Source organism: Diadema antillarum, unplaced genomic scaffold (assembly GCF_040938485.1).
Source record: "Diadema antillarum isolate AM-2024a unplaced genomic scaffold, OU_Dant_1.0 seq00001426_RagTag, whole genome shotgun sequence".
Lineage (NCBI taxonomy): Eukaryota > Metazoa > Echinodermata > Echinoidea > Diadematoida > Diadematidae > Diadema > Diadema antillarum.
Window position 1 is genome coordinate 841,206 of NW_027272178.1, and position 14,237 is coordinate 855,442.

Below are 14,237 nucleotides of genomic sequence, written 5' to 3' on the forward strand. Positions count from 1 at the left end.
CGTTTATTGTGAGTTCATTACAGCAAAACAAAGTATAGATAGAACTAGAAATGTCGCTATGGCGACTGATGCCTCCGCCATAATGCATGATTCTCCCAATAGGCGTATAGTACAATGTCTTCACAATGTGTGATCCATGACATTTTCACATAACTGGCAAAATATTGAAATGACAGGTTTGTCAGAAATGTCTTGAACTGGGTTTGCCATAATTTTCTAAGAGTGCAGATATACATATTTGGGGAATTTTGGGGAAGTTTATGCATTGAGTAATGTCCAAGGTATGAAGAAAGAGTGTGATAACGGTACAAAATATATATATATATATTTTTTTTTTTTTTTTTTGGGGGGGGGACATTGAAACCTGGCCTTTGACCCTTAACCTTTGACCTTTGACCTTCAGGCTGGAAATTTCCTGGAGAATCTCCATTAGGTAATGCATGTACTAAGTTTTGAAACTAATAACGCAAGCATTGCATATACTAGTATATGAGGGAAATAGTAAAATTTTGATGAGTTGACCTTGACCTTGACCCCTGACTATTGACCCATGACCCCTAAATTCCCTAGAGAATCCCTGCCAGACAGTACATGCGTATGTACCAAGTTCCATGAAAATACATTGAACCATTTGCGAGAAAGTGATATTGCAACATTTTCACCTAACCTTTGACCTTTTGACCTTTGACCTTATGACATGAAACTCTCATTGGAGAATCTTTATGCAGTAGTACATGTCCACACCAAGTTTCAAGAAAATACCTTCGGGCAGTGCATAGATATGGGGGAAATTGCAACATTTGTAGAATTTGACCTTGACCTTTTGACCTTTGACCTCTTGCCAATGTCACTTAAATCTACTCAACTAATTGTCCCATCATACATCATCCTTGGACCAAGTTTGGTGAAAGCTGCTTCATCCAGTTTTGGGTTATCACGTAAACAGATAAATTTTAGGATTTGACCTTGATCTTTGACCTTTGACCTCTGTCCGATTTCACTGAAAAACTAATCAAGTAATTGTCCCATCATACATTATCCTCCAACAAAGTTTGGTGAAATTTGCTCCATCCAGTCTTGAGTTATCACGTAAACGGATAAAATTTCATGATTTGACCTTGACCTTTGACCTTTGACCTTTAGCCGATTTCACCAAAAATCTAATCAACTAATTGCCCCATCATACTTCATACTTGGACCAAGTTTGGTAAAATTCCAGTAAACATTACTCAAGTTATCGCGTAAACGAAAGCGGACGGACGTACGGACGTACGTACGGACGTACGGACGGACGGACAACCTGAAAACATAATGCCTCCGGCACCACTTCGTGGCGGAGGCATAACTATGCTTGCGAGCACACTGAATTTCAAGTATTCGTAAATAATCCTTCCTACTTATAATTACCCTTCTCGTGTTTTCTCGTGACGTATGCATTGTATAAAAGATATCAAAAGTAAGAATTCACCAAGGACCCTTGAACTGATTTAATTTCTTATAAATTGCTGTGGGGGGGGGGGGGGGGCGCTGTGGCATAGTGGATAGGACTCTCGACTCCCAATCGGAGGACCCGAGTTCGAATCCCGCTCATCCAGTGCCGACGTCCTTGGACAAGATGTTTTACCCAAAATGTTCCTCTCGACCCAGGTGTATAAATGGGTACCTTGCAACGCCGGGGTAATAATAATGGCAGGGCCCTCTGGTAGAGCAGTGGCAACACTGAAGAGGCTACCCTGGATAAATAAGACCTTATTATTATTATCATTATTATCATTATAATGAAGTAGTGTATGAATATGTTTATAATTCCTTTCATCCTGATGAGATCATGTTATTCAGTAAAGGATTAAGACATGACATAGGACCCTACTCAGTGCTGCAAAATAATACATCACGACTGCAAAAAAAAAAAAAAAAATAGATAAATGAATAAAAATAGAAAATAAAGAAGTGAATTGAACAGTTCATAAGAATACTGGCCCTTGAAATGAGAGAAAGAGGCGTTTTGTTTTAGGTACTTATGGAGAGTCAAAAAACGTAATTTTGACAAACATATCATGACAGAGTGGAGTCACTACAAAGAAACGTATAGTAGAGGTAAAGTGAGCGTTTTCCAATAACGCCACACGCTTTTTGGTGCCATTAGTTTCCATCGCCTTACTTGCCGTAAATAGATAATTTCACTTATTTCATTCATGCTAGCTATAGTGATCGTTTTATAGCATATAATTATTCTGCATTCAAAATGGTTCTAAATATACTTAACAATCTAACAGTGTTGCACAAAAACTGTAAGTTCTGTAATACTGTTGTCGAGAAAAGAAAATGAGCACTCTGTAGTGTCATCATCTTTTATTGTCATTACAATTTTATCATTAGTATTACAGTGTGGTTGTAATCTCTGTTGTATAGTCTGTGTAGTCTAGTAGCAAATGTTGTCAGACAGTTCTTTATTTCTGTAGCCTGTACTCTGAGGTCTAAATTTTAAATGTGCAACGTTAACATTTATGATGCGTACGGTATGCAATGTGGTTTATAGTCTGAAATATATCTATCTCACCTCAATGTGCATTTATTAGAATATACACTTGTACATCTGTAACTATTTTGTCTGCTTGTATTTTATTTTTACTGCCAGATTTTGAAAAAGGTTAGAAAAAATTTAAAACACTAAAGATCAATTAAAGTGAATCTGATGACGTCAAAATAACCCAATATTTGCAGTAAATTACCGTAATGATAATTGGACGCTTTTCTTTTTGCATTTCAAATGTAAATTATGTAGGGGTATATATATATATATATATATATATATATATATATATATATATATATATTATTCATACGAAGAGAGAGCGAGAGAGACAGAGAGAAAGAAAGAAGAAAGAAAAGAAGAAAGTCTGATGATTACGTTTACAAATATGCTTTCCTATTCTTGGATGCAAAGATATCTAAAGGCTTAGACTCTCGAAGGAAACACGTTTTATCAACTGACAATCATGACAATGATCAAACTAGAGGCAACTGATCATTTCAGGCACACTTTCCACACACCTATAATTTGTACAGTCATAACTGTGTTATTGTCATGTATATATATATATATATATATATATATGAATATATACATATATATATATATATAATTATATATACATATATATATGATTATATATATATATATATATAATTATATATATACATGTACATATATATATATAATTATATATATATACATATACATATATATATATATATACATATATATATATCACTATATACTCCCATAATCATGAAGACATCATGAATGTAACGAATTTACAATGAATTCCAAATTCTGAAGAAATGAACACGTATGTTTGTACATTGTTATTGTTTATCTTGCCATAGTCATGGCGTTATCATTTCGATTTTTTAGTGCACGTCGATGACCAGTGTTAAGGCCAAAAGGAACACAGCTATATCATAGTGCTCATTGTGAAACTAGAAATGTCGCTATGGCGACAGTATGCCTCCGCCATTTCGTATTATTCCGCTAATAGGTCTGTTGTCCATCTTGACAATGTGAGATGGCAGTCTTTATATATGTTAGGAAAAAAATGGCAAATGAAAGTCTGATGGCACAACCCCACATGTGTTGAATATTTGAACATTCCTTTCCTTTTTTTTTTCATTTAAATGGCTGAATTGTTTCAGAGAGCAAGTATTCAAGAATTTGGGCATCTTCATTTAAAATGAGATTTTTGTCTTTGACCCCATAATCGACAACTTTCTTTGAATTATTGCATCGAAAAAATGGCTCATACTATCCAATTTTCATAACAATACCTTGAACTATTTTCAAATTATGAAGAAAATAATTACATTAACATTTCAGTTGACTTTTCACCCAATGGTCAAAGTCCTTCCCTACAGAGTTATTGTATAGTAACGCATTCTATGGTATGGAGGAAATTTCAGCACTTAATAGTAGAAGTTTAAAACTTTAACCTTACTTTGGACCCTTGACCTTTGACCCTATGACCAAAAAAACAAATCCCAATAGAATCATTGCCAGGTCGTACATGCATATGTATTGATTGTCATGAAGATACCTTCAACCTTTCCTAGATTATAAGAAAAGAAAAGCTGAAATTTTAGCATTTTCGCTCGACTTCGTCCACTCACCTTTGACCCTGAAATTGTATGACCCAAAGTTTTCCCCCAGAGATTTGCTTTCTGGTAACACAAAGTTCCATACATTCAGGCGTTGCAGATAGAAGGGGGGCGGTGATATTTTAGGTATTTGACCTTGACCTTTGACCTTCAGCTTGTGCACTCAAGAGGTGACAAACACTACTTCGTCCACTCTTACATACATATTATGCCCAGGTTCAATAGGATAACTACAACGGCTTTTAAGTCACGTTGTCCACAAACTTGATAACGGACGGTCGGAAGAACGGATTGACGGACGAAAGGACATCCCGAAATTATGCCGCCGGTGACATTTCTTTGGGATGAATTTTGAAAAAACAAGCAAACAAACAAACATACATACAGACATGCGTTTCACACTCGCAGTTTGAACAGTCAATTATGCAGGAGTCACACCGCCCCGATATTGAGCAAAGATGGTAACACAACAAAGAAAACATTAACATTCGGCTCTGATAGTATACATTTTGGATCATTCTTTAAGCCATTGTTTGACCGACGGGTGAGATGCTCTAACAGCAACTTTGTGACCTATGGCAAATCTTCGTGTGGCCATTAATGGTCATCCTTCGTTTGTCCTTCGGGTAAACTTCTTCAAAAAGATTAACATCTTTTTAGCCACCATACGTGGCTCGGGCGCCAGCGCGTGACTTTCTGTAGGCATCGTACTAGCTTCTGCTGTTCATTAGCTTTTGACCGTTTCCCGGGGTCAACCTCGCACGAAAATGGAAATTTCATATTCATATTGCCATCTTGTGTTAATTTTGGGACAGTGTGACGCCATCCGCACTTCGCTGACTCTGACATTGTTCATGCAAGCTGACACACCCATAAGGCGCCAAACGTTGTCTTAGTTTGGCCAGGGCAAAAAGATACGTCAGTGCGCAAATGAGTAGTCGTGTGGATTGTAATGCAAACAGACTAGCTCACTTGTACATTTGCAAGTTTTGTGAACAAATCTCTGTGGACGACAAATACACTTCGTAGGCACCTAACATCTGGCAAAGCGGTGAGTATATCTTACACTTGTTACCAACCAGCGATTATCAAACCAAGTTATAAACCAATTATGACCTTTTTAGACACTTTTAGCACAACCCTATAACTTTGTAGGTCCGTATATGATCAAAATCATATCAAGGTGTGTCTTAGAGATATTATCCGGCAAACACAATGAATATTCCAAAATGATTTCATGATCAATAATATATGTCTGCATGATGATATGCGTAGTATGTAGGACATGTATTTGTGTATATTGTATTATATGCAAGCATTTACACACACACAAAAAAAAACAGGCTTTAACATTGATTTACTTCGCTGCCAAGAAAGTTCTAACCGTCACGAATTCATTCAAACTGTCTTATGTTACACTTCCAAATTTATTCATCATCAAGTTACTGACCAGTAGATGTAAACATTAATCTCATTCCCAAGGCAGGGATTTATAATCATGACTGGCATTACATACCACTTTCCGGTTTTTGCTACAATACATAATATTTAGTTCTAGTGCAAAAATTCCTATCTTTTAAAATCGAACGAGTGAAAGCTTAAACCGGGGCAAAAAAAGAAAATGAACTTGTGTATTGGGTACACTTGATTGACACATGCATTAGTTTCTCTTATGGAATATTGCATGTCATGACCACCCTTTTTCTATTCTTTCAGTCATCCTTGCAAAGTATGCATTTCTGTCATTTGTTATTCTGCCTTACTGCATATAATTCATATACTTTACGATCCACAAAGCATTATGTACACATTTCCAGCAAATTCATAAACCAATGATATGTGTAATGTATTCTTCGTATTTGTTGGATGGAAATAAATGATAATTGAATTGAATAGAATTATACTGTTCTAGAAGCAGTAAGATCTAAATTCCTTAATCATTATCACCTCTATGAACAGTACAATAATTCTGATTATATGTATATAGGAAAAAAAACCGAAATCTCCTATAACTTATCTTCGTCACTTTTGAAATCAGTTAATCGAAAAATAAACGTTATCGTAAGAATGAATCCAACCCTTTCCACAGTCCAAAAAGGTGTTAATTATTTCCAAAAACAAAAATATTTTGGTTAATCACTTACGTTGTGCAAAGAAAGAAAATTATTGTATATATTGACTGAATCGCGCAAGAAGGATATAAAGACATGGTTGGATGGAATGTATTACATGCAAAAAAAAATTACCCAGATACATAAATTAAGTCTAAACGGGAAGTAGAAGAATCTTCTGAAAGTATTTTCGAGAGACCAGCTTCATCAGTGATTACATAACGTAACATGTTCTTTTTAACATTATGGGATTCCTGGAATAGCGGAGTTAATGTTGCACACATTTTCAACTTGTCATTTAGATCCAGCACTGGTCCTGACAGAATGAAAATTGCCAATGGTATACGTATACCAATCATTGAATACGAGCGCTCTTAAAGGGACTTTCCGGATGATTTTCATAATTTCACATCATGTAGTAAATAAATCAACAGCTTCGTGTATAGATTCGTGGAATTTGTTGTAGTCCTTGAGCAGAGAAACCAATAAATAGAAAATCTTAAACAAATTACAATGAACAGTGTTGATGACATAAGAGCCTCGTATATTTCAGGTATGTAGCAGTGCGATTCCATTACAATACCACTTGCTTAACAAGTTCACCTGTGAAGAATCTATGCATGCCTTCTTCTTTTGTTCTGTTTTCTTGAGCCCCAACTCATGCATTCTTATGGTGAGGCTGCCATGTCATCATCCTTGTTCAGTGCAATTTGTTATAAATTTTGAAAACATTCTCATTCGTCATCCCAATCATTGTAAATTCTGAAACTCTGTATTCAGTTTAACTAATTTATAGTTGTTCAAATGTAACAGTCTGAAAATCATCCGGAGGTCCCCTTTAAGAACTAACAGATTGTAAAGACCAATCTCACTAATTTATGTTCTCAAAATTATAGGAAAATGTGATGTATTTTCATGGCCTGTATATCAGATATATTTTCTCATACAGTGTGGGACTTTTTTTTTCAAAACCATCTGATACCGTTAATCATGAAATTTTATCAAATGAGATTGATAATAGATTGATTTAGAAATCCTCTACAAAACAGAAGACAAATTCTTGTTGTTGCTCATGTTGTTGTTACCGTTACTTTTGATGGCTACAAATGTTATATAAAGCCGATAGCTGTTAAAGGGGAAGGCTGGTAACTGATCAGTGGGAATCAGTAGAAATGCTGGGAGATGATTGTTCCAATCCTTATGGGATTCATTCAAGAGTACATTATATATCTATTGCTGTGTGGAAATTATTTGCTTCAGAATGGTCTCATATTCAAGTAATGTGCAGTTTGATGTTTCCAGGTTAGCATGCCTGCTCAGTGACGGGGCATTAAGCTGCACATTACTTGAATATGAGACCGTTCTGAAGCAAATAATTTTCACACAACAATAGGTATATAATGTACTCATAAATGAATCCCACAAGAATTGGAACAATCATCCCCCAGCATTCGCACTGATTCCCATTGATCAGTTACTAGCCATCCCCTTTAAGGGCCAAATTTTGCCAAACTCTTTTTTTTTCTTACGGTCAGTTTTCATTTATCCAATAATGAACGAAATATAATCATGCCATGTCACCAGGAATCATGTTCTACCTTAGTTCAGTACTAAATGTATTAGATTTAGTGGCAATTGAATCTGTTCATCATACCTGTCAATTTTCACTTAATCAAGTTTTACGGTCATTCTAATGTTTTGTTAATTGATTCATTTGTAATGTTTTTTTTTCTCGGTTACAGCTCGAAGTATTTAAAGCACTTTATCATACCTGCCAATTATCACAAAATCATCATGGTGTAATGTATCATTCAAATGTTTTATTTAATGATTTTTTAGACTTTTGTTTATTTTACGGGCCACCACATGTAATTGTCCGGCAACAAAAAAAAAAAAAAAATACATTACTTGATGATTTTGGTGGCCCGAACGGGCTAGAAAAAGGGGTCGAGCCTTGCTTTATTTGTGTCAAATGTGTTGCGAGAGTGGATTGCATTAACTTGTAAATGCGTTGGGACTAAAGTAGACAATTCATTGCTTGGATGGTATTATATGGTGTTCTACCATAAAAAATGTTAGTTTGAGAACTCGCAGTGCTTATATAGGTACAAGTATTATATGACAATCATGATAGTTACTGGCTCTCTATTGTCGAAAATTCTGTCTCTATAATGCATGAATATGATCGTCGTCTCTTCAATTTGTTACTTGATCAGCTGGAAAAAACGCAATAAAAGCACGTAGCTCATAACTCACACGTTGCGTCGTTACTCATTTTATCGATAAGATTTGTTTTCAACCGCGGTAAAGCAAATTAATTTCATTCAGCACATTCAAATTTGATGTAAACACACCCCTCTGTTAGCATGATTCTTTGGTCTCATGCGGGAAATAAGCCGGAAATAATTAGTTTGAAAAGCGCTACCATCCACAAGTCAATAATTTCAATTGTTAAGTCATAATCCTTTGATCTGTATACTTAAAAAAATAAATGTTAATACAGGTCATGCACTGCTTTTAATTGTCTGATCACAGGTTACAATGACCCTTTTGCAAGGCATTCTTGGGAGGAGACTACGACTCCGTCATGTTGCTATCTTCTCTTTGACACTGGGGAATTTTATTCTCTGCAGCCAGGCGTGCGATTGCTCGTTTCAGCCTGAAGTCTGTGACGGAAGCTATAGTAAGTCATTCAACTTGATGGGTGTCTGAAAAGCTGGGAGTCTTGGGAGCTGATAGCAATGGGGCACTACACGACGTTACGATATGAAATACGATTTTACTTTTTGTGTGTGTGTGTTAATTTCCCTGTTGGTATAAGTTTAGAGAGACTAGTTTAGAACATTACATATTAGTTAAAAGCAAACCTAGATAATTCAAACTTTTTTCATTCTATGACTGGATCCGACCACCATAGGCCCTAGAATTCACCCACGGGACGCAATTTTTCTTATGGAAATCAAGTTACATTTTATACATGACGTATAATATCATTTTGTCATTATTCTGATTCCGTGCGAGGCTGCTTTCTTATGTTTGGGAAAGTTGTATTTCGTCTTGATTTGATGAACAATGTAAGAACAATTTGGAAATGTGAGTTGAAGAGTTACCATAATATACATTATATCATATCATATCATATCATATCATTTTCATAGTATTTTGATATGTCACAACTAACTGTTCTGAACCTACAGTATTCGAAGGAACGATCACAGCACAATATGGCAACCCACTTGGCTTCGCGGACATCACTTATTCAGTCGAAGTGACAAGCATAACCAGGGACTACGGCTACAGTTTGAAACCAGGCGTCATGGTGAACATCTCTACTGGAACCCATACGTGTGGCTTCCCCGACCTTGAAGTAAACTGGATGGTTCTATTTAGCAGTACGTAATCGTCCGCCACCCATTTTTCGTCACCATCAAGTACAATGTGAAACTGCGTGTAGATTATCATAGAACTAGGGTATTTGTCTGTAGGAATTCAGGCAATGATACTCAGGGGCGGCGCAGCCATGGGGGCCGTGGGGGCCCGGGCCCCCACACTTTTTGTGCACCATACAAAGGAATACATAAGGTGCCATCACTTTGGGCCCCCACACTTTTTTCAACCCGGAAGTACGTAAGAGGCACTACAATGGGAGGGGAGAGAATGAGCTGAGGAGCTTTTTTTTTTTTTTTTTTTTTTTTTTTGCTTGTCAGCTGAAGAAACCCGGAAGTGGACGGGGACGGGGAGAGATGAGCTGAGGACCTTTTTTTTTTGTTTTTGTTTTTGTTTTTGTTTTTTTGCTTGTTAGCTCATGAAACCCGGAAGTGGGCCCCCACACTTTTGAAAACAGTGCGCCGGCCCTGATACTGACAACTGTTTGTCGCCAATAAATATTTTCACGTATTTTTTAAAGATCTGTGGGCCGTCATGTGAATTACCGCTTTGTATCCAAATCATACATTGAATGTTACCTTACGTATAGGCCTATTAAGTCATCACGTAAAGCCATTGACACACTATAATCTGACGTAGGGCCTCCATGAGAGTAGATGTATTTACGCCGAATCTTGTGCTTATCTGCATAACATAACTCGACATGCATCGGTGGAATTTGTCGTAAAGCGTAAGTTCGATTAAGTACTGATTTTGCACCGTGCTATGGCTTGTATTGAGGAATTCGTGATTTTTCATTACTTCATCATTCGTTTTGGAACACGATATGATTCCATGAAGTTTCGCGAGTGTTGTAGACTATTACTCATTATCATGCATTCCAATGTACAACAAAGACACGGTTTGCTATGAATGACAGTGTAAAATCGTGAAACCTTTGTTGCACAGTCAGACCATTGCCCATTTGAGATACATTCTAGCCAATGACTGTCTAATATATTGGGTGATTCGTCAATGTTTGTTTTGTCTTTCTCAATGTACTAAATGTTCTATTGTCTCTCCTTCGCCCTTCAAATCCCCTTCTCCTCTATCTGTAAACCACTGGATGGTCATCCCCGCAGCTCTTGATAGAGACGGTCCTAACAACTACTCTATCGACAGGTGTGGATCTGTAGTGCAGACTGCGGACGACGAAGCCTACATGTACCTGCCCCCGGACCGCGATTTGACCTGCTCCTCTGACCCTATGATGCCTATGGCTTCGGGCACTGCTACCACGGCCACACCCCTTCTTCTTCTCGTCTGCGGCACAGTTGCAATGTGGTTCCATTCGAAGTCATACAACTGATACTCTGTGTACTTGTCATAGCAGTCAACTCAACTAAATGTTCTAGGGAAATCTGTCATAAAATTGTCCATGATACTTTCCTTATTACGTTAGATCTTTCACTACATCAGTTGCAATACAAAATAACAACAAAGAAATGTCTTCCATTGGGACCAAAAGCAGGAGCTTGAGCTTGGTATATCATGTATTTCTCATATATCCCATTACTTTGCAGCGCTCCTAACTTTTTTTAGTACAGATACTGACGTTATCGATTATAGAAAGTGAAGAACGTCGCCAAGCTTCAGAGAAAAGTTTGGTGGAATAAAGGCTAAGTCGGTGTAGTTATCAAGGTTTTAAAATCCTTATACTTCTTTGGGGCTTTTTGATGGAAAGTTGAACTTACATCTAGTTTTAATGATCTCATGATGTCATGTATAGGTTTTTACAATGAGATATTTGTCATACTTCATACTATTTTATCCATATAACACTTAACTTTGTTTACTCATTGCGTATTCCATAAACCTTTTATCAAATTTGATTTCACCACAGACCTTCATCGTTTATCAGTAAGTCATGTTTGAATGTCTTTGTAATGCATTTCCTCTGATGTACTGTAATATAATTCAAGACGGGATTACAAGTAAAACGAAATTCTCAGAAAGGCTCAAATATCACTATTTGGAATATGTATTTGCAATACAAATAAAGGAAAGAGTATACCACGAAACTTGTCGAGCTGACGTGATTTGCCAGGATGAGTTGTTTTGGAGTATTTTTTGATCAAAATTGTAAAACAATAATAGTTGGTTACATCGACTTTTATTCCAAAAGCGCCCTTCCCGTTCAGTGCCATTAAAACTAAGTAGAACGATACGTGATGATTGATTGTTCCCCAGACTTAGTATATAGGCCCTACATATATTTCCCAACAAGCTGTATGCGAGTTTCTGCTGTATTTCCTATCGATAATTGATTATAAAACACTATACGTATATCAACCACGGTCCGATATCCATGCAGTTCTCAGACTGCATACTGTCGGCGCACCTTCTAGGCTAATATTTTGCATTTGATAGTTGGCCTACTTATATAGTGTCACCACAGCATTTCACCAATTCCTTATGCATATCAGTTCATTTTAGATGAAAAATCAACAGTGTCTGCAGGCTATGTTTTACCTCTAAGCGTGACATATTCGGTTTCATAAAACAATACATCACTATTGCAAAAAAAAAGTCTTAAATTGAACACTTCACAGGAAAGCTGAGTAAATTATGCTCCTTTAGGTATAGGAACATCAAATTTTATAAAAGTAAATACTACATTCAACTAAAAAAAGAGAAAGTAAACCCTTTATCAAGCTCATATTTCTCATAGAATATTTGGCTAAATATTGATGTTTTAAAGCATGTTTAAGTTAATCTAATTGGCTTTCAACCATTAAAAAGTTAAACTTTACCCATGAGTTGACACAATCATCATGCTTTACCCTTCCAAGGCAAAAAAGTAAATATTGCAACAACAACAAAATAGGACAATGCGTATGTGCTCTTCCATGTAACAATAAGAACAAAAGAAAAGCTTTTAACACAAGAAAAAAAAACACGAATTAATTGGCGAAAACCACCCACTGATCTCCAGGATGTCTCTGCAGTCCCAAAAGATAAAGAAAGGCCGAAAAAAAGAGAAAAAGACGGACAAAATGAAGAATCTTATTTCAAATCCGAATTCAAATGACATTAGAGAAGAGGAAATTACAACAGAAAATGGTCGAAATATGAAATGTTATTTCAAACTAAGTAAATTTAACATGATATTTGATTGTTTTATTTGTCCCATGAATTCTAAAATTCCTCAATTAAAAGGATGAAATATAGATTTTATTTTCATTTTATCACCCTTGCGGCTTACTCCCTATGTCATTTGAATTTGAACGGACAAAAAACTTTTATTTTCTCACTTTAGTTTCCCACTTTGTTTTTGTTTGAGGATATAGCAAAAACAAGGGAACAAAACTTTATTTTTGCTATTCATTCATGTGTCTCATTGTGTTAGACTGATCTTTTATCATCAATGCTATCGTGAAGGGCATTTGCGATTGAGTGACACATGTCAATTTCTGCAATTTTTGTTTTTCTGTGCCTTGGCAGACAAAAACGAATTTGTTCACTCATGCGTAATATTTTCGTTTGTGCTACCCTACTGGATTGATAGCCAATTAAATGACCTTTAATATGGTATATGACACAAAGATTTTTACCAAAACTCTTCTATGAAAAATAGTAAAGGAAAAGGAACTTACTTTCATTTTTGTTGAGTGTATTTTTTTATAACTTTAGAATAAGTAATTGTAATTCTTAAGCATGTATCATGGAGGGGCATGTCATGAATATTGAGTTTCAAGATTATAACGAGCACTTTATGTAGGAGTCTTCTATTAACGCCATTCCTTAGCATTGCTTTACTTTTCGTACATACTTTTATTCATTTTATTCATGTTAACTATAATGATCCACCGGAATAATCTATAACAGATACTTTGCATTCAAGAAGCGTCATGTACAGATCAATCTCATAAAGCTATAGATCTGTTATACTCTTGTCAAAAGGCGCAAACAAGTTACCGTATGCTTTAATAATTATCATCATCACTATTACCGATACAATATCATTATCATAAGGTATTTTGAGGTCTAAACTTTAAATTGTGCAATTTAACCTTTTCAATTGTGACGCATACATTATACTAGTATGCTATGGGGTGTTAGGTGTGAAATGTATTTATCTTGTATGAATGCACATTAGTCAGGATAGCCTTGTAAAGCCATTTCCTTTTCTTATTACAGATCATTAGGGCAGTGCGTATATTATGGTTAAACACGAAAGATCTATTAAAGCGATATCTGGTGACGTCAAAATAAGCCAATATTATGTCATCACCACCAATAATATATGATGAATTTATTTGAGTTTCATGCAAGTATATAATCTATAAAATAAGGTATATGCACATGTATATGTATGTGTGTGGATGTATAATGTATATAAGCCTTTATGCCAAAATATGAATATCATATGCGTGTATATATATATGTGTGTGTGTATACATATACAATATATATATATATATATATATATATGTGTGTGTGTGTGTATACATATACAATATATATATATATATATATATATATATATATATGTATATATATATATTCATAATATCTATCAATTTGTCTATTCATTTATTCATC

The 14,237-nt window shown here is 35.6% G+C and overlaps 2 protein-coding genes across 2 annotated transcripts in view; one reads left to right on the plus strand and one right to left on the minus strand.

Moving 5' to 3' along the window:
- The window catches only part of LOC139709340 (angiotensin-converting enzyme-like protein Ace3), a 77,542-nt gene that overhangs the window by 45,567 nt on the left and 17,738 nt on the right, over window positions 1–14,237 (minus strand). The gene's annotated exons all lie outside the window — the stretch shown is intronic.
- LOC139709320 (uncharacterized) lies at window positions 5,032–12,243 on the plus strand. Its single transcript, XM_071621277.1, has 4 exons — window positions 5,032–5,206; window positions 8,802–8,949; window positions 9,464–9,658; window positions 10,775–12,243. Exons 2-4 carry the CDS (start codon window positions 8,808–8,810, stop codon window positions 10,999–11,001), a joined length of 564 nt encoding a protein of 187 aa, XP_071477378.1. The 5' UTR covers window positions 5,032–5,206; window positions 8,802–8,807; the 3' UTR covers window positions 11,002–12,243.